The 25,088-nt window shown below is 45.4% G+C and overlaps 2 protein-coding genes across 2 annotated transcripts in view; both read right to left on the bottom strand.

The window, feature by feature from the left end:
• The window catches only part of GCSH (glycine cleavage system protein H), a 33,574-nt gene extending 29,392 nt beyond the window's left edge, over nucleotides 1-4,182 (bottom strand). The window contains exons 1-2 of the mRNA XM_029608138.1: nucleotides 3,880-4,182; nucleotides 568-647 (exon numbers count right to left, since the gene is read on the bottom strand). Coding sequence (XP_029463998.1) covers nucleotides 568-647; nucleotides 3,880-4,045 — 246 coding nt within the window. The 5' untranslated portion in view covers nucleotides 4,046-4,182. The remainder of the gene's footprint in view (nucleotides 1-567; nucleotides 648-3,879) is intronic.
• A 4,829-nt stretch (nucleotides 4,183-9,011) lies between these two features.
• PKD1L2 (polycystin 1 like 2) overlaps nucleotides 9,012-25,088 on the bottom strand; it is a 122,130-nt gene continuing 106,053 nt past the window's right edge. The window contains exons 41-43 of the mRNA XM_029610621.1: nucleotides 19,401-19,502; nucleotides 10,605-10,736; nucleotides 9,012-9,400 (exon numbers count right to left, since the gene is read on the bottom strand). Of these exons, the coding sequence (XP_029466481.1) occupies nucleotides 9,266-9,400; nucleotides 10,605-10,736; nucleotides 19,401-19,502 (369 nt within the window). The 3' untranslated portion in view covers nucleotides 9,012-9,265. The remainder of the gene's footprint in view (nucleotides 9,401-10,604; nucleotides 10,737-19,400; nucleotides 19,503-25,088) is intronic.

Raw genomic sequence — 25,088 nt, 5'->3', positions numbered from 1 at the left:
TTTTCTGCTCCTCAGGTGGACTGGGGCTAGGCATGCTACAGAGGTAGCATTCACAGCCTTCCTTCTCCTCCACCTCGCCCTCTCACCCCAGTGGTCATTGCTCAAAGGTGACCCCCTAGTGACCAGATTCAGGGGTTTCAGGGGGGGATCGGGGATCTCTAGTGCAAGGCTCCTGATTCAGGGCCATGGCTGCAATGACCAAGCTAGATATAGGGGAGAGAGGGTGGTTGGGGGGGGGGTATAAAAAGAGGGGAACCCCCCCCCAGTTAATTGCAAGTGAAGGTTCTTGGTGCTGGATCCCAGCCCGGGCTCTTGATTGAGCTAAAGGAGGAAGAGGAGGAGGGGAAAGCTGCCAAGTGCAAACCAAAAAAGGAAAAAAAACAAAAACAAAACCAACCCACAGGTAGGGGAGTGCTGAAGCAGCACTAGCAGTAACTTCAGAGAAAGGTCCAAGTCCAAAGCTTGAAGCACTGATTATAGTGTTAAAAAAAAATCCAAAGATCAGGGGCAGGAACAGAGATGATTTACACAAACACAGCAGGGCAGAAAGGTCAACAGATAACTTACCTGCGCAAAATTGCTGATTCCTACTGTCCCGATACCATTTTCCACAGATATCCATTCATGCTTATCTGTGAATTTACGAGCTAAAAAGAAACAAACTTAGTGTTTTACTTTAAAAAAAAAAAAAAAGAAGAGATGTAAAAATAATACAGTTGCTGTGGGATAGAGTTTTGGTTTGTTTTTTTAAACAGACATGATGGCCTGATAAAACGAGGATGTCACTTTGTTGATTTTGGCACTAAGATTTGTGCATAACAACTTGTAATGTTCAGCCTGGGTCAGCATCAGAGGAGGCTGAATACTTCAGATTTTCCCTATCCAAGCCTCACTCCACTAAGTGCTTTAATGGGTGAACCGATAGATGCTTTAACACCAAAACAAACACAAAGACCACTAAATGACTACATATCCAGTGCAGCTTATCAGAATTACTTTCCAAACCAGTGAAAGCAATTCCGATCATGAAGTTTAGTCAGTGATGGCGGCACCACTCTAGGACCGAGAACCAATAAAAACGCTTTTTACTGCAACATCAGACAAGTTAAATCACAGATACACAGCAAAAAAAAAAAAAAAAAAATGTATATTCAGGACCATCATGCGAACTACTAAATGTATCTGTAAGCAACATGAAGACTTCCGTGCTGCTTCTTAAACATTGTTCTAAAAAGCACAAGGATATACAGTGCCGAATGCCTCGATGCACATCGGGGGGAGGGGGCAAACTACACGAGTGTGTGAATACTTTGGGACCAAGCCATAGAAATGCAGGATCAAACCAGATTGCAAGAGGTCTAGCGGGTCAGGAGGGTGCACACCCAAGCTCATACACGCTTTTAGTAGTGCAAAAAGGGTCATAACTTCCGAAAGGTTCCATTTTTCTTTACTCTTGAATTAATAGTCTATCAAAGGCTTGTCAAGCTTTTCCCTGTTCCCCCCCTTCCAATACAGAATGGGAGAAAAACCTTAGTAAATCAGGCACCAACTTCATACTGAGTACACAGTGCGTCGCACGCTTTGTGCTGTGGCACATACAAACCAGCACTCCAAGGTACGTGGTAAGTAGACTGGAAGTCACGAGGAAATGTTCATATTTGTGGGGCACCATGAAAGACTGCAGGAATCAGCAAGCTCAGGACCAATGATTATGTTTTGTTAGAAGAAAAATAATAGAATGTTAAGGCTGGACATCTGACAGCAGCTGAAGGTTTCTCTCCACCTGGGGTCACTACTTTCACTTACAAAGAATGAGCTCAAGGAACTTCATTTGCAACTAGTACTCCTGGGGGATGTCTGTGCAAAAAACAATTTTAAAATTCTGCACCAAAATTTGAAATCTGCAAAATTCTGCATACTTTAAATTGGTCAAAATAACAATATACATGACAGTCTAAGTAATTAATTTAAAATGTAATACACAAAAAAAGTTATTACTTAAAGATGCAGAATTTTAAATATTTTGAGCAGAATTTCTCTAGAAATTCACTTAAAGTCTCTCTTCCACCCACTCTCCCCTGGCCAGTCTCCTGTCACTTTGCTCTCTCAGACCCCAAACTCCTCCACCTGTCACTATCTCTCTCCTCCCCCTCTAAGCTCAATCCCTTTCACTCTATCTCCACTCCCAGAGTTTGACCCCTCTCAGTGCTGCCCCTCACAAAGCTCCCTCTATCCCTCTCTCACACACACCCACACAGGCTCTCTTTCTCCCTCAAGCATACACCCTCACACAGGCTGCCTGTGTCTCTCTCTCACACATCCCTGCACACTGGCTCTCTCCTGCTCACTGCAGTCGGGGTATAGGCTGGGCAGCTTGCATCAGGGCTCCTTCCAGACACCTATCATGGGGCCCTGAATCCGGTCACGTCATCCTTAACCAATGATCATGACTTCCTCCCTCCCACCAAGGGACTGTGAACTCTGTGTCCACAGCATCCCAGCCATCAAGGGGAGCGGACAACCCAACTCTGGGACCTTCCACATGGCAGTGCACAGCACTTACCACCTAAGCCACTGGGCCAGTCTCTCCTTCCCTCATCAATTGTGCACTGACAGAGGCCTAAAAAGTACACTAAGCACTTGGGAGAAATTTGGTATTAATGGACAGTTTTTAGGATGATGGAAGGCCAGATGACAAGAGATGAAGTGTTGAAACTAAAATTAGCTCCTCTCCCCACCAATTCCTGAGTTTACCCGGACCAAGTGTCCTGCTTTGTAAATAAATATAGAACAGTCCTGTGTTCTAAGAAATGATTCCATGTCCTGCTCAGATTCTTACCACCCTTCTACCAGGTTCATCTCAGTTTCTTGGGGCAAAATAATTCTTCTCCCAGGAGGTTCTCTTTGTAATCAGGACAGAATGGAAAGGGGAAAAAGATACAGCCTCCAGAACAGTGGAACTGCATTTTTACTAGGTCTCCATGCTGCTGCCTGCCCTCACTATCAGGAAGGGAGGGAGACAGGGGAAGGTCTTTGAAACATGTTCAATGTTTAGTGCAGCTTTTAATGAGGGGTTGTCCTGCATTCTGGGGATACAGTGGACACCCCATAGTTCCCAACTTCCGCATGCATCATCCCTTTTTGCAATAAAATCCCACAGCATCCCAGGATTATCCCCTTGCTTTGCCAATACAATAATGCAGGACCCCAAGTCCCAGAATGCTGGACCATAACAGGCTTAAAAAATGAAGCCGACTAGCACTTCTAATTAAGAAATTTAGGAAAAAATGCTATGAATATTAAAATGTATGTATTAACGGCTTTTCCATCATTTAGTACAGGTGGGCCTTGGTACTGTAAGAATACTTTATTTAGCCTTCCAATTTAAAGATTTGTGTTGCACAGGTAGTAATAACTCTATAGCATCGCTTCTGGCTGCTCCAGAGCGGCCCACATGTCGCATAAAACCGGAGTTCAGACAGTGGCAACTCTGAAATGCAGGTGCCCCCGTTCGAGCGACTACTGGACCCGTGCAACAATTTCCAAGAACTTTTGTTTTGGGTGTGCGGGGGGGGGGGGGGGGATTCGGTCCAGCCACATAGTTCGGCAGAAAAGTCACAGAAGGCTCCAGACCGGAGCTATTTGTTAACAAATAGATATTATTTTTTTTAAACTTCGCCCCTGACTGCAGGAGAGCAGGGGATTGCAAAATCAGGAAAACCACTTCGGCCCCCATGCAGCGACCATAAACGGAGACGAGGCGAAAAGAACGGGTGCAGACTCGAAAGATGGGGGGGGGGGGGGGGGGGGGCAATTTTTGCAAAGTGGCCGGACCTGGCGCGCGCGCGCGTTCCCCAACCACTCCAGAGTAAAGCTCACCGGAGAGCAGCGACGAGCTGGTGCGCAGGGTCCGAGCGGTGCACGCCCGCCACGAGAGCCGGTAGACCGGAGCGAGCAGCGGCTGGCCGGGCAGCAAAACCACGGCGGAAGCCCACCATGACTTCAGACCGTTCCGCACGCCGCTGCATAGCGTTCGCGCCGCCATCTTTCCGCACGTATCGCGCGCGCGCCGGCACGCGCGTGAGAACCCCCGGGAGCGCGAGCTCCGTGCACGCGCCGTCCCAGCTGAAACCTGTGTGGAAGAGCGCCAGGCCCGCCGCGCGCGGGAAAGTAACCACGCTCTCTTCCAGGTCCGTACCAACAATTTGATCCACGCTTGGTTTTGATCTGTGTGCGTGCCTGGATTTATAGTGATTTTTTTTACCTCAGAACTGGCAAATCCAGGCATGCAGTGGAAGGCAGAACCGGAACTAGATCAGATTCGGTTCCACCTGAAGCGAAGTATTAACCCCTACCACCCACTCCCATCCTGCCCAGCTGCTTACCAAAGAACGATGGTAGTTGTTAGTAACCTCTCCTTACCTTCAACTCTGTGGCCCTTTCCTTTTTTTGTTTTAGATTTACTCTATATTTTCAATATTGTCTTACAAAAAGTAATAATCTGTGCACTTTCATTTGTGGCATACAAAAGTGTCCCTCCCCCCCATTGGTGTTAGCTGACGTTGGATATGGGGGAAGCTGGGCTCCTTTTCTCTTTGTCCTTCAGGGCCAGAGCCGGTGCAAGGATATTAGGCGCCCTAGGCAAATCTGCCCTGCGCCTCCCTCCCCGGTCCAGGCCCCGACCTCATTCACTCAGACACACACTCAGGGGGTAATTTTCAAAATGAGTTATGCGCATAAATGTAACTACTATTGTAGCAATTTTCAAACGCTATTTACTCACGTAAAGTGCATTTATGTGAGTAAATCCTATGGACAATTCAATGGCATATATTGTAGCAATTTTCAAAAACCCACTTACTCGAGTAAAGTGCATTTACTCGAATAAAGCCCAGTTTTACTCAAGTAAATGCTTTTAAAAATCAGGCCCTCAGGTTCTGTCTCATTCGCGCACCCTTAGCGCCTATACAACTCTCGTCCAACTGCGGGTTATACAGTGCGCTCGGCTCCAGTGCATGCATATGGACCTGGTATGGAGGAAAGTTCAGGTAGAAAGAGGATATTATTGTATTAGTTCAAGGCAAGATTAAAAAAAAAAAAGAGAAGAGTGTTTAGTGTTCTTTTGATGACAGACAGTGAAGGTGTTGGTTCCAGAGATGAGCAAGAACAAAAGCAGGAGAATGTTTCATGTGAGGTGTGGTAGGAAGTTATTTGTAAGAGCAGCAAAGCCAGGGAGGTAGGTGTCCTCTGGAGGGGGATGGGGGAAGCTGAGCTAGTTCAGACCCGAGATATTCTTACCTTGTGAAATAATTCATTTCACAGAAATGCAGGCTGACGGCTGGGGAAAACTCACAGACAATGCTCTGCCTGGTTCTCCGACCTATTGCTGTACATCGGAGCCTACTCAATCTCTGGCTTCGCCTTTACTTACCCACATTGATACATTTCTTAAAAAAAAAAACAAACAAAAAAGGGCATCGTACTGGGTCAGGGCCAGCGGCAGTCGCCACCTGCCCACTCTGGCTGTGGGGGGGGGTAATAAAGTATGCTCAAAGGGGGATTCCAAGTCGGTGACCTGGCAGAAGATCACTACTGCTTACCCACCCCCAAAGACCCTCATTCCTGTACCGGCTGCACTGGGAAACTGTTCCATGCATCCACTCATTCTTCTGTGAATTCCTCATATGATGACTCTTTGTAGAATTTCCTCCCTAAAAAAGGCCTGCATTGAGTGCATTATGTACACCTTTCAGGCAATAATAATTCACACCAGGCTGGTCGGTTGTAGGGCTAAAATGAATTGGTAAAACTATCCAGAGGCGCACCGGTGAAATCGTGGAGAACATGACCATGTATCCTACTCACAATAAAACAACTTTTTTTTTTTTTTTTAAGTTGATTTCGGGCCTGTGCTACGAGTTTTGTGATCATGCCAGCTTAGTTTAGGGCTGTGGTGAAAATATGCTTTCAGTTTTAAATGCAAATCCAGCCGAACAGGAACTGCATGCAGTACCAAAAAGCAATAAAACATCTTGCTTTTTAGTTTTTCTTTTTATTTTTTAAATAGCTGCTAGAGTTTAATGAAAGATTTAGAAGCTAAGACGATAACTTTGAAGCAGCTGCGCGGGCACACGTGTATTCGCGTATGCTGGCTGGCGCCCAAAGACGCGGCCATTTTATAACACATGCACATACGATATAAAATTGGCTGGATGTGCGCGCAAATGCCAGCTCTACCGCGTAAGTGGGGAGGGGGATTTTATTAGATACGTGCGCCAACGCAATAGTCCTTTTTCCCAGTTTGCCCAGTTAACGGATCGGACTTTCTAACCCCCCTAGTTTTAAAGGCTCCTTTCTCCCCTGTTGGATAATGACCCTTAAAACCCCCCTGACTAGCCCTGATTTTTTTTATCTTTTTAACTTACACACCAGCCATCGCAGAAGTAAAGATACGCGGTAGGGACCACGTCTTGGTCTTCCCCCTGACACGCCCAAACCCCCACCTACGTCCCATCCTTTTTTGAACTTTTTGATTTGTGCACTTACCTGGAGATCTGCACGTGCTCGGGTGCTTTTTAAAATCTGCGTGGTGCATGCCAGCTGAGAGACGTGCGTAGGGCTTTTAAAATTTGCCTATAATTTTGTAACAGTCCCCGTAAAATTGACAGCAAACAGTGCATAAGTTACACCAAAGCAAACTTATGCATGCAAAGTCGCTTTGAAAATTATCTCACCAAAAATTACCTGCACACAATTACACCTACTAATTTGTGGGCAGAAATTTTTCTTGCACATATATCTTTGAAAACTAAAACGTATGCGTGTAAATGCAATCCCCTGCCTGGCCACATCCCCAGGAATGCTGCCCCTCAGGCCGGGTATACTTACATGCATTCATGACGTGTGTGTGTGTGTAAGTTTAACTGCATATCTGGCAGACAGTTTTGTAAAAGGCCCATTTCCACGGGCAAAGCACTGTTTTACCAGCAGAAATGCCTTTGAAAATTATCCTCTCAGTTACATAGATTTTGATTCACCCAAATTCATTTTGGCCTCTAAAGGGGCAACCAGTGGTAAAAATCAGAACTAGGGGGGGTTAGAAAGTCCGATCCGTTAACTGGGCGAACTGGGAAAAAGGACTATTGCGTTGGCGCACGCATCTAATAAAATCCCCCTCCCCACTTACCCGGTAGAGCTGGCATTTGCGCGCACAATCATATAAAATTCATATAAAATTGTGTAAAGTTTCCCATGCAAAAGACACTTTAAAGGGCAGGTGTGCTTTTGCTGATAGAGATCAGGGCTTTCACTAACTTTAACACTTTCCTTAACCTTGTACAGCATTCATAGCATCTTTCTTTTTCCTATTCCAAGCCTTTTTTTCCTTTCAGTAGCAACTTTAACCCTCTTTCTCACACACATTCATTTGGTCACACCTCATATTTGCGTGCCACATACTTTATACATAAATGTAAACCTTGTCAAACATATAAGCCTCTCAGCAGCACACAACAAACATCCATGGGACTATGGATATACAAGATGCATGGATCTTGTATATCCATATTGCATCTTGGCATATTGCAGTGCTACCTTAGCAATCCTTACTGATTATTCTTACTATTAGTCCATAAAATCAGTTCTGAAGCACACCAGCTGCTGAATACACATAATTCACACCCCTTCTTTACACCACTTCTGCTCCACTTAAGGTCATTACTCATATATGTTCTGCCATATATAGCCTGATACAAAACAGGCCATACATGAACTAAAGGCACATATTAGCTAATTTACAGAAAAAGACATAAAAATAAATTTAACAGCTTCTTATGTTGTAGATTGGTGTGTAGCTGAGCTGTTCCCATGCTTACTGCTCTCTATTAGGCTGCGGAGCCACTGCTCCTTCTCCTCCAACCAGATAACAAGTTATACAGTTCAGAGTGGGGACCAGTCTAAACACCCATATAAATGGGGATTATTTGGTTTTGCTGAAATATATATCACTATCAACACAACTCCCCGACTGCCCCTGCTGTTCTATTTATGACAAATCAAAAAAACAAAAAATGGAATAGCCCAAACTAATTAAATCCAATTAACTTACCCTTTGTTCCATCAATATTATTATGTGATTTATTTACATTTTTCTGCCCCATATTCCTGCCTTGTCCTTTGTTATGTCAGTGTATATATAAATACTTGCATTTGATTTTAGACCTTAACATTTATTTTTTCTATAGTCTTTAAAATTTATAAATTTGTTTATGTACTTAAAATAATATTGATTGAATAAAGGGTACGTTAGTTAAGAACATAAGAACATGCCATACTGGGCCAGACCAAGGGTCCATCAAGCCCAGCATCCTGTTTCCAACAGTGGCCAATCCAGGCCATAAGAACCTGGCAAGTTCCCAAAAACTAAGTCTATTCCATGCTACTGTTGCTAGTAATAGCAGTGGCTATTTTCTAAGTCAACTTAATTAATAGCAGGTAATGGACTTCTCCTCCAAGAACTTATCCAATCCTTTTTTAAACCCAGCTACACTAACTGCACTAACCACATCCTCTGGCAACAAATTCCAGAGTTTAATTGTGTATTGAGTGAAAAAGAACTTTCTCTGATTAGTTTTAAATGTGCTACATGCTAACTTCATGGAGTGCCCCCTAGTCTTTCTATTATCCGAAAGAGTAAATAACTGATTCACATCTACCCGTTCTAGACCTCTCATGATTTTAAACACCTCTGTCATTTACTGTTTGGGCTGTTCCATTTTTTGTTTTTTTGCTGAAATATACATAAGACCTCTGAGCCAGGTTTTATAAACACAGTACATGGTTAATTTTTATTCGGAGAAGCTGGCGAGTATCTTTCTGCCAGAAAGTTTTCTAAGCCCTGAATATGGGTGAATCAACCTCAAAGCTGTACTCGCAGCACGGCTAAAAAAAACCCAACAACTCAGAAACAATAGTTAGGCAGTCTTATCGTGCTTTCAATAGTGAGCCATTTATTAAGCATTCTACCATAACAGAAAATATGGGCAGTACAAATGCCCCGACACAGACAGGTGTCTAACCTTCCACGTGACTTTTTAATAACATTCCCAATTGAATAGCCAACAGAACAATAAGAAGAATAAGATGGGGGTTCGCTTACGGAGAGATTTAAATGCATCTACATTTAGCCACAGCTGAAAATGGAGTAAGGATAAAATGCGGCACTGCCTATAAGCATTATCCTATGAGCCTCGCCAGCTCTCAGCAGTCACTCGTCTGTGTTAGCAGAAGAGGCTTTCACATTGTCATCATGTGGAGCATTCTCTTCCTTTTTATATTTAACCCCGAGGAAGCTGCAGATTTTCATCAACATCAGATCCACGATCTCTTCCTCTTCCGAAGCCTAGAAAGAGATGGCAATGTTAGAGGTGAACCAGAAGTACTAGCGCAGCGTCCATGTCGTTAGCCCAACAAAAAGGCTGCGTGGCCTGCAACTTGTTCATTGACCTTTCCTTCTAAGTATTTAAGTGGGCTATCACGGCAGGCACATGGCTTATCATACTTAACGGATTTGTTTTGTTTTTTTGTTTTAACTTAATGCATTCTTAGGCAGCTTGGTGGTGCGGTAGGTTTCTAGACGCCATGGTAGGCTTAGTTGGGAAAACATTTGATCCATGAGAGAAACAAAGAGGGCAGTGAGACAGGGGAGGAAGCCATTAATGATTATAGTCTTCAAGGGGGACAGGGCAGAGCTTCCAGAAACTGTCAGGATATGCACCATGAATATGTATGAGAGAAATCTGCGCACAAAGGAGAGCCAATATATGCAAATTTATCTTTGGCAGCAAAGTAACAAGGGAGCTAAGGAATTGCCTTGCGCTGTAACTTAACCACTTATGCAGACACAGCCCCCTGCTCTGTAGAATTCCTCAGTAGTGTGAAGTAACTTTGAAATGGTAAATGGGCAAAAATCAAAATACTCCTGGATGTCACCAGTCAGGGGCCTGGACCCTTGGAGTTCTGGTGATTATCGGAGAAGATCGCTGGTGAAACTCACAGTCCAGACAGAAATAAGAGGCCGTGCTGAAACGGAAGCTGAATTTTCACAGGGCCTGGCCTGATGGACCCTGTGGAGACTGAGGTCAGGTTTATAGCTGGGCAAAGACAACAGAGGTGCTGCAGCTCGGCCATTAGGAGGCGCTCTCCCTTTCGGCGCATTGCTAGAGCTGCCTCCATTGGACCAGAAGCCTCTTGGTTCCAGCATCAGCTGAGATACGTTTCCACTTTCAAGTTACAGGCCAGGTTTATTCAGAGGGGATGGGAGGAGGAGTTGCCGAATCCTCTTCTCAAACCCATACCAACTGAAGATGATATGAAGTCTGTGGGAGCCAAGCTACACCAGGTCAACAAAGGGAACCTGAGCTTGATTTGGAGAAATGCTAAAGCCTGTTAAAGAAAATGCTGCAAAATGGGATATGAAATGCTTTTTATTTTTTCCATAGCTTTAATTAAAAAAAAACAAAAACAAAACCCTCAAATGTTTGCACAGTGTCATAAAGAATAAAAAGAACAATAACATTAATTGGTTTAGGATTAAATTAACGCACCTGATAATGTTTTTGCTCCTCGCTGAAAGCTACCAGAATAACTGATATAAACAGATTCAGCACCACGAAAGTCATGAAAATGATACAGGAGCCAATCAAAAAAGAGCCTAAGATCGGATTGTAATCCAGAACCTAAAGTGAACAGAAAGCAGACCTGGTTACATTTTTTGTAGTGCTAAGGACCCAAAATTATAAGACTCCCAGGTGTTCTAAATGCATTCAATTTAAAAAATGTCAAATGTACTTTGCAAATTAATTTCTGTTTCCCGTTGATAGCAGGGCTGAATCAGCCATGCTGTCTTGGGCTGTCCGTCAAGGCCCAGGGGGCGGAGCTTCTCAAAGCTATTACACAGAGTTTAGCTCTGTGCGGCTGCGCGTGAGTTCCCGCGCAGGAAAAGCAGATTCTCCTCAGTCTGTTTTTTCCACGCACGGGAACGCACGAGGAGCTTCGGATCTCCTCAGGAAATTAGAGAAAGGAATATTTTCTTCAACGACAAAACTTAGAAAGTAAGAAAAATGAAAGAGGGAAGAGTGCCCAGGCCATCGGGTTTCAAACCTTGTGCCTGCGGCAAAATAATGTCTATAACCGACGGCCACTCTGCCTGTTATGTGTGTCTGGGCCCAGCCAAGAACAGGCAACCTGCAAACACTGTGGCAGAATGTCACCAAGGTCTCAGCGCCAAAGGGCAGAAAAGATAGAAAATCTTAAACGAGCTCGGTGCTCTTATGCCCCCCCCCCCCCCCCCCCCGAAGCACATTCTTCGCCGGGACCGGAGAAGCAACAAGCGCCAGTTCCAAAAAGAGCAGCCCTTCCTCCTCGGGCATGGGTGAGGGAGCAAAACACCGTGAGCACTCTCATAAACAGGGCCATTCTCCAGTGGGGGCATCTGAGCCACGATCGACGCAGCCACCGCATATGTCCAGCTCAGCGCAGTACTCAAAGCTGACGCATCTGTCGACGCAGACGCATCCTTCGGTGCCGACGCATACATCAAAAAGGTCACAGAGCTCGACGTGACCACATCAATCGACACACTCCTCGATGCCGAAAGGGCCAAAGTTGACGTGTCCCACAAAAGGCGCATAAGTAGACGCTTAGCACAACAGACCTACCAAGGACGACACAAGAAAACACAGGGGAGACACTCACCACCCAACCGACCATCTGAACAGGTCCCAACAAAACATTCTCGGGTAACTCCACATCTGCAGACCACCCAGCACATCCACGACCACACCAGGTTTCACCTCTAATGTTAAGCTCTGGCCGTGATAGATCTCCACAGTCACAGATGGCTTCGGAAGACGACTGGGTGCAAGTTTCCTCCCTTTCATCTGATTCCTCATTGTCATCCTTGCAAATATTTTCCGATTTATCCTCAGTGTCGCATACATGGCACATGGGCTCACTTTTACAGGAACCTATTCATAAGAGAAGGAGGCTAGAAGACAGGATACTACCGCAACCTGACCGACCGGAACCACTAGATTCCGATATCCTACTCGCAGCCATATCTCAATCAGTTCCACCCAGAGTAATACCTTCTCAGATGCTGGAACTGGCACAACAAGCGATAGCACAGATTTCTACTGTGCTCACTGGTCTCTTTAGTTCAATACAATCTGCATGTCAGCTGCCTCAGCCTCCGCCCCAAAGTCCAGTGAAGTCTCCATCTTATTCAAGAGAACAGTCTCCTCAATGATCCAGAAGTACTTCTCCATTATCACCTGCTCCACTCTCTCCGGTGCCAAATCAACCGACACAGCCAAGTCCTCGCATGGTACTTCAACAGCCAGTTTCTATACCATCTTCTCCTACCTCCTCAACAGGATACCCATCAGATCCTGCTGAGGAACCACAAGAACCATACTCCCACCGGAGGATCTTACCTACCCAAAATTCATTGATAAGGTGGGTTCAGCTTTACACCTAGAGGTTCAAAAGGTACCAGACCCTCGGTCAGAGTCACTAGGTCTATTGTTAAGCGCCACACCATTTTTTATGGTGCTTATGGCCAGGGAGACAAGAACACTTAGATTTTAGTAGAAAGCATAATTTTTTATTTTTTAGTATAAGTATTCTTGGGAGATGCAGATGCCATGTCTCTTACACACTGACTACCAGCATCTCCTCGTATACATGAAGTGATCCTTCTTTTATAGATAGCATTCAATATTGTGGAAGATTTTAGTGTGCATGACTGCCCAAAGAATCATTTACATGGGTTGTCATGTCAACCACATGATGACTATCTCTGAACTGCCCTGATTAGTTTTCCCAGGTGTGGGGCTCATTAGGTGGGGCACATTTACCAATCACTCTCTAGGTAGTTCTTTGTTCTGTTAGAATCTTGCTGGTCAAGGTAATTAACACATGGCTGTGTTGAGAAAGAGTGCCTCTGTAGTGTTCGTATGGCCTGAAGGTCCCACCATTGGTATCTCCTTTGTTAAGTTCCCGCTGTTGCTTTCTTCTTTGTGACCCTATGAATAGGCCTCACCTTTCTGGTGCCAGCTTGACTGCCTTTATAGATATCCAGGGAAATTCTGCAAGTCATGCTCAGAAAGTCACTTAGAGTTCATTCAGCCCAGGTAGGCTAAAGAAAATAGAGGATTCTGGGGATTTCCTTCTCCATGTTGGTTTTCTGTTCAGGCCCACTCATCACTATTAAAGATTTTTTACCTTCCCACTGAGCCTACTAGCCTTCCATCACACAAGGTTCTTGACGCAGTGCTAGAAAAATCTTGGGAAACGCCTTTTAACATCACGTCAGCGTCTAGGAAGATAGATCTTAAATACAAGATGAAACAGTCACAATTTTATGCATTCCCACAATTACCGCACCAGTCTATAGTGGTTGAGTCAGCAATGCAATGTGCTAAAAAGACGAGAATGCACTCGAATGCCCCGCCAGGGACAGACCATAAGTACTTGGATGATTTTGCCAAAAAATCTTTCCAGTCATCAGCGCTGGGAGCTCCTATTGATCAACACCAGTTTTATATTGTCCAATACTTATATGACTGTTCACAACAAGTTAAGACCCTAATTCCAACTTCCGATTCAACATCAGGTCTCCCTCAACCAATACAGGATATGGAAGAAGGTTTACGCCACCTTCTTAGAACGGTGTATGAATCATTCGCAACATCTTTCCAAAATTCCGCATCTGCAATTGCAGTGCGAAGAATTGAATGGCTCCGATCCAGTGCCATCTGGGAGGATGTGCACAAATTAGCGAATCTTCCCTGTCATGGTGATAATCTGTTCGGAAGTCGTTTACAAGAGACGGTATTGCAATTAAAGGAGCAATCAGTGGTGGTTCAGTCACTAGTCAACCCTCCAGCATATTCTACCTTTACCAGGTGTTTTTATGCACCGCCTCGGCAACCATACCAGAGGAGGCAATTCCGGCCATATCCTCCATATCGTATACCCTCCTATCAACAATCACAGCAACTGTAGATTCCACAACAACAGAACAGACACGGAAGACCTAGAGCCTAATGCACACAGGGACAAGCAACTGCATCTACTCCTAAGACTCCATCATCTTTTTGAATATAGCAAGGCCACCACCACACAATATAATAGCGGGCAGAATAACATCCTTCTTCCATGCTTGGACACAGATCACTTCCGACCGCTGGGTGTTAGATATAGTACATCAGGGATATTGCCTCCATTTTTCATCCAACCCACCCCTTCACTCCCTAACCTATGCTAAGGGAGGCAAGAGAAACCACTTACAATTAGCACAGGAAATCACTCAACTCCTCAAACAACGCACAATACAGAGCATACCCCATACATCATGGGGCACAGGTTTCTACTCCCCATATTTCCTCATTCTCAAGAAGGTGGGAGGTCTACGTCCTATCTTGGACTTGTGCATACTGAACAAGTACCTAGTGAAGGAAAAATTCAAGATGGTTTCCCTAAAATCCATCCTTCCCCTCTTCCAACCCAACGATTGGATGTGTTCACTAGATCTGAAGGATGCATATACTCACATTCTGATGCATCCTACTTCATGGCGATATCTGTGCTTCCAATTCAACGGCCAGCACTACCAATACAGAGTACTTCCGTTTGGACTAGCGGTGGCACCCAGAGTTTTCACAAAATGCATGGTAGTGGTGGTGGCCCATCTAAGGAAACAAGGGATCCAAGTATTTCCATACCTGGACGACTGGCTTCTGGTGGCATCAGACCCGGAGACTCTTCGGTCTCAGGTTCACCTGACAATACGATGTCTCCAGACATTGGGGCTGGTAGTAAATTTTAAAAAATCCAATCTTATCCCATCACAATCCCTTCAGTTTATTGGGGCTCAGCTGATAACATATCAAAGCAGAGCTTTTCTTCCACAGGACAGAAAAATGACACTCAGAAAACTATTAAGGAAGTTAAGGATAACAGCGCGGCCGACAGCATGTCAAATTCTAACTGTCCTGGGACATATGTCAGCAGCCATTATACAGTCCAAAATACTCGGCTCCACATATGCAGGCTACAATAGGGTTTGAAGAGACAATGGTCACAACACCGTCAACCACTATCGCTAGTCATTTCTCTAATGCGTGAGATGACTATGGATATAGATTGGTGTTAAGAAAATGAACGCTCACCAAGGGAGCACTTTTCCGAACACTGCCTCACAATGCGGTACTCACCATGGATGCTTCCAACAAGGGTTGGGAAGCCCATCTCGACCATCTCGAAACACAAGGTCAATGGTCCCAGCGAGACAGCACATACCAAATAAACCTACTGGAACTCAGAGCCATCAGGAACGCCCTCAAAACATTCCTTCTACAATTGCAAGGCAAACGAATCATGGTGTAAACGGACAATCAGGTCGCCATGTTCTACATAAACAAACAAGGAGGGTCAGGTTCATGGATCCTTTGCAAGGAAGCGATCCTCATTCTGGAATGGGCAGCACTTCACTCCATTTACCTCCAAGCGACATACCTACCAGGTATAGTCAACACTCGGGTGGACAGGTTAAGCCATATTTTCCATCCACACGAGTGGTCATTGCACCAGCAGGCCGCAGACCAGATTTTCCACCGCTGGGGCATACCATCCATAGACCTAATCACCACAGATCACAACAAGAAGGTGCATCGGTTTTGTTCACTATGACACAGTCCTCACAGGATAACTCAGGATGCCTTCCTGATTCCTTGGACGGAAAAACTAATGTATGCCTTCCCACCGATTCCTCTTCTTACTCGAACTATTCAGTACATACAAGACAAGGCGAACCTCATCTTAATAGCACCAGCATGGCCCAGGCAACCTTGGTACACTTACCGACTCAGACTGTTGATAGACAATCCACTTCAACTAGAGGACCGCAACAATCTCCTATCGCAGGAACAGGGTTCTCTACTACACCCTATGTACAAATCATTACACCTGACAGCATGGAGATTGAACGGACATTACTAACAGAAATGGGCTTATCCTACAGTGTACAGAACGTCATACTGTTGGCCAGAAAACCTTCCACACGACGTAATTCCATTTCAAATGGAAGAGATACGCTACTTGGTGTACAAATCACCATTTCGACCAACAACACTGCCCCCCAGAATGCCTGTTAGAATACCTACACACACTTTATGCAGCAGGACTCGCGACAGCTTCAGTGCGGGTTCACTTGAGTGCAATCGCAGCCTTGCATGTGCTCCATAATGGTCAATCCATTTCCACTCACCCAATGGTTTCTCATTTCATGACGGGCCTCTCACCTTTGGCCCTCAATCTCCAAAACCGCCAATTCCATGGGACTTAAACATCATACTGGAACAATTCATGTTACCTCCGTTCGAACCTATGGATACTTCCCACATTAAATACCTTACATGGAAGGTAGTCTTCCTGGTAGCCGTGACTTCAGCACGAAGAGCCAGCGAAAGTCAAGCCTTAGTACATTACAGTCCATATCTAGAATTCTACCACTATAAGTTAGTACTTCGCACACACCCCTCCTTCCTACCGAAAGTAGTTTCTGCCTTCCACCTTAACCAATCCATCGAAATTCCAATGTTTTTTCCAAAGCTACATCGAAATGACACAGAAAAATTACTACACACTTTGGACTGTAAAAGGGCATTAGCCTACTACAAGAGCAGGACTTGAGTAGAGGCTAGACCATCTCAACTTTTCCTTACATTTAACCCTAATTTTCCAGGCTTACCTGTTGCCAAGAGAACCATATCCAGCTGGATTGTTCAGTGGATAAGATTTTGTTATGAGAAGAAGGGACTCCAACTCTCTTCAACACCAAATGCCCATCAGGTGAGGGCAGTATCCACTTCAATTGCCCATCTAAGACAGGTTCCGCCTATTGACATATGTAAGGTGGCAACCCGGTCATCTCTACATACCTTCACATCGCATTATTGCCTAGACCAGCAAACAGCAGAAGATGCCAAAGTGGGCAGAGCAATACTCAACAACCTTGCGAAATGAACAGTAGTTGCGGGCTGTCCACGCTCCAAGGTCACGCTCATCCAAAAGGATTAGACAAGTGAATTTCGTGACCGTCAGCTTGGGACTCCCAAAACAGCATGGCTGATTCAGTCCTGCTATCGACGGGAAAAAGCAAGTTTGCTTACCATAAACTGTGTTTTCGTAAATAGCAGGATGAATTAGCCATGCTGACCCACCCGCCTCCCTGGACAGCCATGCAAGAGGACACATCAAGTTCATCTATTACTATATTACAGACTGAGGAGAATCTGCTTTTCCTGCACGGGAACTCATGTGCAGCAGCAGAGAGCTAAACTCTGTGTAATAGCTTTGAGAAGCTCCGCCTCCCGGGTCTTGACGGACAGCCCAAGACAGCATGGCTGATTCATCCTGCTATCTACGGAAACACCGTTTACATTAAGCAAACTTGCTTTTCTCCATGTCTCCTTTTCTTCAGCTGGTTAAACGTGTGGAATTCACCCTGAATTCGCCAAGAATATCCTGGCTCTTTACTGCTTGTCGGTTGCTTGTCCCAGGCCTCCATGCTGATGATAGTGGAAGCAGAAAAGTGCCAGGTAAGCAACCATGACCAAACCAGGAAGACCTTTGCTGGCAGTTAACACCCCATACCCCCCTGCTTCTGCCATGACTGGAGAACAAGAATGCCACACCTCCTGAGACACGATGGACCTATGAGATTCTCCATATTGCCAGTTCAGAAATAGAATTGCTGCTATTTGTAATAGATTCAATTTGTCCAAATGTCTCAATAGTTGTTGGTCACTGGAGCAACCTGGACATTGCCCTTGTTGTTATATATGTACAGTGTTTTACAGAAGCAAAAGTCTGTCCGTGCTGCTGCCCTTTTTTCAGTTGGATTACTCATTTTTGTCACATGCTTGATCCCAGAGGATGGATTTTGCTCCAGAGTAAGGCAGATAAAGAAAAGAAAAGAATGCTTTCCCTTCAGTAGTCAGCTTGAGGCCCCAGGAAATCCTGAGGTCAATATTCAAAAGCCATTCAGATAGATAAGTGAAAAGTTATCCATCTAAATGGCTAACCAATGATATTAAAAGCCATGTACGGCTAGAATTTAACCGCATACATCGAGGGCAGGTGGGAGGCATTTCAAGGAGGAGCAGAGATAGCCGCATAAGTTAAGCGGCTATCTCCAATATTCGGAGTTAGCCACTTAAATTATGCAGCTAACTCTGGTCGCCATAGGGCTGTCCTAAAGTTTGACATATAAACATATACGGCTAACTTTATGATATCTGGGTATATTCAGCAGCGCTGATGAATATACCTACTAGTTAGCCGGATATGCATGATGTGTTAGATGTTAGTGACAGTACTAAAAATGTCATTTTATTGGCATTTCATTCACTATATAACTTTCTGAAATTGTTTCAGATCTTAATGTATAACGAGACCAGGCTTTCTCACATCAGTCTAAGGGCCTTGTTTACTAAATCTTTTCCTCATAGACACAGAATGGGAAAAAAAGCCTTATTAAATCCGGCCCTAAGTTAGGAAGGAATTGAAAAACAACTTTAAGAGAAAACTATTTGCCTTGTATTGAGGCAACTGAGAGAGGATATAATAGAGATTTATAAGATCATGAGTGGGGTGAAACAGGTAAATAATCATCCCTTATTTACCCTTTCAGATAATACTAAGACTAGGGGACACTCTATGAAACTAACTGTAGAAAGTATTTTTTTTCACTCAATTCACAATCAAGCTGTGGAGTTTTTTGCCAGAAGATCTGGTTAAGGCATCTAGCATAAAAAGGGCTTGAGCAAGCTCCTGGAGGAAAAGTCCATAAACCATTATTTGCCAGGTAAATTTGGGAAAGCCATCACTATACCTGTGAGTGGGCAACAAGGAATGGATCTACTTTTGTTTTTTTTGCTGGCTGCTTGTGACCTGGATTGACCAGGGCTGCATGGACCTTTTGGAGCTCCTTGGTCTGACCCAGCATGGCAAATCTCCCATTCCTATGTTCTTAATTTATGACATCATGCAATAAATCAGTTGTAAGAATACAGTCCGACAGGTCAATAAATCAGGGCAGAGCAGTCACTGGACAACACGTTGCCCTGGGCTAGGCTGCTTTTGGCACTTCCTACCCAGGCTCATGTGCTGGCAGACTCACAGAATAGCTCGAAGGGACAGCATGGTGCCCTCCCTGGCTCGAAGTTTCAGGCAGTTGCCCTGCTTCTCCCCTCCTTGAGATGGCCCTGCACGCGGTATTTTACTCCTTGTGGTACACCAACGGCACAGTGCAATTCTTATTATGACAAGCGTACCTCCTCGTAGTTGAAGATTCCCAGCTGAAGGCTGACCATTGTCTCAGCCGAGTCAAAGAGAGTTTTATAGGAATAAAGCTTCCAGCCGAATATCAGATTTGCCTGCAAAGGTTAAAAAAAAAACAAAAGCAAAATAAAACAAAAGTCTCCGATGATTCTGAGAGAATGTTTTTAACCTGTCGGGAAGGATTCGTTTTTTCATTGTTGCAGGACTGGCTGCAGATGCAGAGTGCTTTTTATGTATCCCCCCCTGGCTTATTGGGTAGTGGTTAGGCAATCAGAGGGACTCCAAGGCCTTCTGGTCCTCTTGCCATCTAATCAGCTCTGTAGCTAATTCTCAAAAATGTAAATTCAAAATACATTGTGAGGGCCATATTCAAAAGCATTTAGCCAGATAACTCAGAAGTTAGCCAGCTAAATTAATATTTGGACACATATTCAGCTAAATTCTAGCTGGATAATACGTCAGCAGTTAGAATTTAGCCAGATAAGTTGGGGATGTTCCAGGGCCATAACTGGGAGGAGTAGAGTTAGCCTATTAACTCCGATAATTACAGTTAGCCAGATAAGTTAGCCGGCTAAGTCTGGTTGGGTCAAAGAGCCGTCCTAAAGTTAGCCGGCTGGCTTTAAGATAACCAGCTGTATTCAGTAGTGTGGCTGCACTATTAAATATAGCTCCAAAGTTAGCTGGATAATAAGTTTATCCAGCTAACAGGGTCATTCATCAAATCACGTTAGGGCCTCATCGTGCGATAAAAGGGGCCTAACACACGATACACGCGCAATGTTTATTCTGTCGCACATTTGTATGCAAGTTTCATGAATATGCAAAAGCTAGCTTTTTATGCAAATGAGGTACTCCTACTGCATGTCATGAAAATTTAACACACACTAATACGGGATTTAACATAGGAAATAACACCGCCTTTTTTTGTTCAGTAGAGTGGAAAAAGGTTTTAATGCAGGAAAGCCGCTTATCACGGGTTGCTGCTATAATGATGGCTATTATCGTGAGCAGTAAAACAAGGGCTTTTCTGACACCTACATAGCCCTGCTGAGCTAAAAAAAAACCCTCTTTTCTTATCTGCCCTGTCTTCCTAACTTTCTATGTGTTAGAGGGAAATTTAGTAGTAGTGGAATACTGGCTGCTTCACTGGCCCAGTTGTGGGATGGAAGCGGAATTTGCGTGAACAATCAGGCCGACTCAGTACGGTGTGCTCAGGCCGAGCGCACCGTTAGCCCCCGTTTGGATGCGCTATTATTACCCCTTATACAGTAAGGGGTAATAGTGCGTGGAAAATGCGCGTCCAACCCCCCTGAAACTAATAGCGCCCTCAACATGCAAATGCATGTTGATGAGCCTATTAGTCCCGCGTGATACCGAAAGTAAAATGTGCAGCCAAGCCGCACATTTTACTCTCAGAAATTAACGCCTGCCCAAAGGCTGGCGTTAATTTCGGCTGGCACTGGGAAAGTGTACAGAAAAGCAGAAAAACTGTACCCCTCCCTTCTGTACCCCTCCGACTTAATATCATAGCAATATTAAGTCGGAGGCCCCCCCCCCCCCCCAAAAAAGGCTGCCCGCGGATTGGAAAACAGACGCTCAATTTTGCCGGTGTCCATTTTCCGTGGCTGGCAGTGGGTTCGACAACCGACGCTGGTAAAATTGAGCATCGGCTGTCAAACCCGCTGACAGCCGCCTCCTTATTAGCGCGGGCCCTCATTTGCATACTAAATCGCGCACCTCGGAGCGCTGGCTCTCCCGCGCATTTCACTGTATCGGCCCGAAAGTGCATTACTTTTCAAACGGAGCACACATGTAAGCGCTTTCAGCCTATTTGATACCATGCGCGCATATACACATGTATGTAATCCAGTCGCCGCAGTCATCATAACGAAAGCGCGTATATACGCGCATGGTATCAATTAGGCTGGAAGCGCTTACATGTGTGCCCTATTTGAAATGCACGTGCACATTTGCGTGCAAATCCTGCTTCCATCACATAACTGGAGGATGTTAAGGATGGGATAGGAGGTCGTGTGGATTTGTTCAGGGCTACGGGAGGGGGGCGGGTGTTGAGAGGAAACAAGAAGATGAAAAAGGCAAATGTGTGTTCCCCGTACATACCCAGATCAGTCCAGTCTCGTGGGTTTTGCCTCCCTGCCAGCAGATGGAGACAGAGAAAGTTTTACTGACGCTGTACATAACCCAGTGTGCCACCTGCAGCACCTCAGTATTTTCTCTGTGTCCAGCAGATGGGAGATGGTGCAAAACCTGCAGTTTTGCAGTTTAAAAAAAAAATAGATAATAGAAGAAGAGAGAGAGCCTTCCTCCCTGGAGGTTGTTGGGTCCTGGTGAGACCATCTCCCTTGGTTTGAGGCGGATGAGCTGGGGGTTGGTGACCTTTTAGTATGCTCAGTCCTTCGATCCGTGGGTTGTAAATCCGGTGGTTCAGATCCCTCCCCTTCATGAGGCTGCTGAGGTGGCTCGAGGCCCTGTGAAGCGGTTTGGCAGCCTGTTCCCACTTGCAGCTCTGTGTTCTAGCCTAACCCAGGGAATTATTCTTACCTTGTTTTGGTGATAAAGTTTAAAAAAAAAGGTTTCCTGCTTTCCTGCTTGGGGCGGCTGAGGTATTATTTTTAGACCGCTTTGTTTTTTCTTCTTGGCGGCAGTGCATGCAAGGTGGGCGGCTGTTAGGGTAAGGATCCCCTGGCCACGTATAACGTGGTGCGAGGCTCGGTCTGCTGTGCTTGCGGGTTGGCTCGGTCGCGGCTCAGTTGGGCCGGATTGTGTGTTGGCTGTTTGTCGGGCGGTGAGGAGTCTTCGGAGGGACCTGCCAAAACTGCAAAAGAAAAAAAAAAAAAAAGCAAGCTCCCATTCGGGGGGGATCAGTCAGACCGCATCGGCAAGTCAGCGCACACAGCTAATGGTGCCGAAGAACCGATGCAGGAGCGGTGGAGCTCATGTTGTGTCGCACGTGCGTGTGGCTCAGGCACACTTGGTGTGCGGCCTCAGGATCTCCGTGGAGAGGTCAGTCCCTCGGGGACGACGATGCAAACAGTGAAGCGCCGGGGCGACCGCGGGCTGGTTTCTTGCGAGCATGGAAATGGCGGCCATTTTGGCAGAGGCAATAAGAGCTTTGGGGGAGATGAGGGATCCACTCCTACCCTTTCCCCGGCTTTCGGGAGGCCCACAGGACTCACCTTCCTGGCATGAGAAGCCCAAAGACTCACCTTCCTAGTCTTTGGGCTTCTCATGCCAGAAAGGTGGCAAGGGGGAAGCATCCATGTCCCCATCAGGGCACAAAGTTGCCCACATCCTGTAATAATAAAAAAAAAAAGCCTAAAAGGATCCGGGGTGTGTGTGTGTGTGTGTTCTAGATTTGGCTTCATGTCCGCATAGTCCCTTGGATGAGGGCCTGGAGGAGCGGGCTGTGGGGTAATGTGGGACAGATCCACTAGGCTTGGTGTTCCTTAGGCTTAGGGCATAAGGAGTGAACCACAACAGCAGGAGATTTCTGTAGGTATCAGCCCCAGTGAAGAGTCCCGTGCGAGCCGAAGGACAGCGTGTGGCGGGAATTCGGCACGTTCTGAGATTTCAGATTATACAGGGTTTGCACCCTGGGATTCCCGGATGCCTGATGAGACGGGTCCTGCCAGAGGCATGGAGAGGTCCTGCTGGCTGAAGGGGATGGATATCCCCGTGTTCTTCAGGAGCGGTGCATCAAGGTTCACAGGAGGACTCTGACCCGTGGAGAGCTGATACTGTCTTACAGCGGTTTCGTTCTGGGATGGCTGGTGTGTTCTAGCATCAGCTTTTAATTTTCATAAGTTAATTAGGGAGCGGGGTCCGCTACATTGAGAGATGTGTAGCTTTGCCTCAGGAGGAGGTTTGAAGTCTTGGCCCTGAGCATAAGGATTGTGATTTGCAACAGTTTTATGCAGAGAACATGTCTGCATTGGAATTCGCAAGCTGCATCAAGAGTGGCAGCAAAAAAAAAGGTTAAAGTGATTCTGGTGTAAGGCTCAGATGCTTTGTGCGGCCTGGTCAGGTCATCTTATGGGATCAGGATGTCTGTGAGGTCAACCAGGAGACTGCTGTGGTTGTGCGGCTGGTCGGAGGAGATGGTCCAATTCTCAACTGGGAGCTCTTCCTTTTAAGGGTAGGCTCTTGTACAAGGATGACCTGGAGCATCTGGGAGATTCCAAGGTACAGGTGCATAACTTGCCAGAAGACAGGTCTAAGGGCCTTTTTTTTTTTGGGCTAAAGGTTCTTCAGGTCCTCACAGGCAAATCGCAGCCAGTGCTCAGTCCTGGGGAGGCACCTCCCTGAGACAACCCAGGTACAGAAACAGGTGGAGTTAAGGGCCTCACAGTCTAATGAGGACAGTCTACTAGTCAGTTGCCATCGGAGGGCGTTTCACGCTGTTTTTTGCAAAGAGTGGGTCGAATTAACAAGGGCCAGTGGTTCCTAAAGTTGTTAAAAAATGGTTACGTGTTTTTTTAATTTGCTCATCCGGTTCGAGACACTTAGGTGATTTTCACTTGCGCTTCTCTCGCCAAGTGGATCGCCGTTCAGGAGATGCTGGATCACTTCTGGTGACCAGGGGCATGAGAGCCAGTTCCCTGAGAGGAACAGAGAACATGTTGATGTTCCATTAGTTTTCATCGTGCCACAGAAGGAGAGGACTTTTTCATCCAACTTGTGATTTGGAGAAAGATAAGTGTGTCTCTGATCCTCTTTTCCAGAGGAGGACTATGGCCTTTCTCGCTTGGACAAAGGCTTATTAGCATATAGCCAACAGGTCGAAGCATCAGCAGTTTTCTGAAGTTTTGCTTTTAAGTATCATTGTCTGTTTTTTCAGCCTTCCCATTCGGAGTCATGCAACTTTCCAAGGTGAGGGCTATTGGGGCGGCGGCCCTACATAAGAAGCATGTGCTGGTGCATTTATGTTTGGATGATTGGCTCTGCCAAGCGAAGTTAGATCTCTGATGGCAGTTGGTCAGAACTTGCTGAGGTGGTTAAAGTCTTCAGCTGGATGGTGAATCTAGCAAAGAGATGCAAGCAAAGTAATAAAGTCCCAAACTTTAAAGTAATTCGTGAAGAAAATGGTTTTTAATTTTACATTCAAAATGGCAACTCCATTGCTCATCTGTCAAGACAACACAGTTCTCAATAGGGTCCCCCGACACAGACCCGTGTTTCGCCAAACCCGGCTGGACGGAAGGGACAATGAATTTTTGGTGAGATTCTTAACAACTAGAATAAAAAACAATTTTGACAATGTAAAATAAGGGACCAAACAATAAAGATGGCATACTGTTCAAAATTATTTAGCCAATAGAACATACCTTATGTGCGCTGTTACATTCGAACAGTCAATGTAGCAAGGAGAGCAAGCAGTGAAAACAAATCCAGACGTTTAAAGGGACTCAAGTTTAGGCGCAAAAAACATAACCAATGAGAGAGCAGCAACTCAGAACAACATTGACCAATCACAAGACAATGTTGGGATATACAGTGAGAAAGCAAAAAACAGCAATTTAAAGAAAATATTGTCATTCTATTTCGTTATTCAAACCATGGGGTGTGAGACAGTTTAATCTATAGATCCATTTCTGCTCCCTGTGGATCAATATTTCAGAAAAATTACCACCACGGGGCGGAGGAGGCAACACGTCAATTAC

This window comes from Rhinatrema bivittatum, chromosome 7, assembly GCF_901001135.1.
Source record: "Rhinatrema bivittatum chromosome 7, aRhiBiv1.1, whole genome shotgun sequence".
Classification (NCBI taxonomy): Eukaryota; Metazoa; Chordata; class Amphibia; order Gymnophiona; family Rhinatrematidae; genus Rhinatrema; species Rhinatrema bivittatum.
This window is presented reverse-complemented; position numbering and strand designations above follow the sequence as displayed.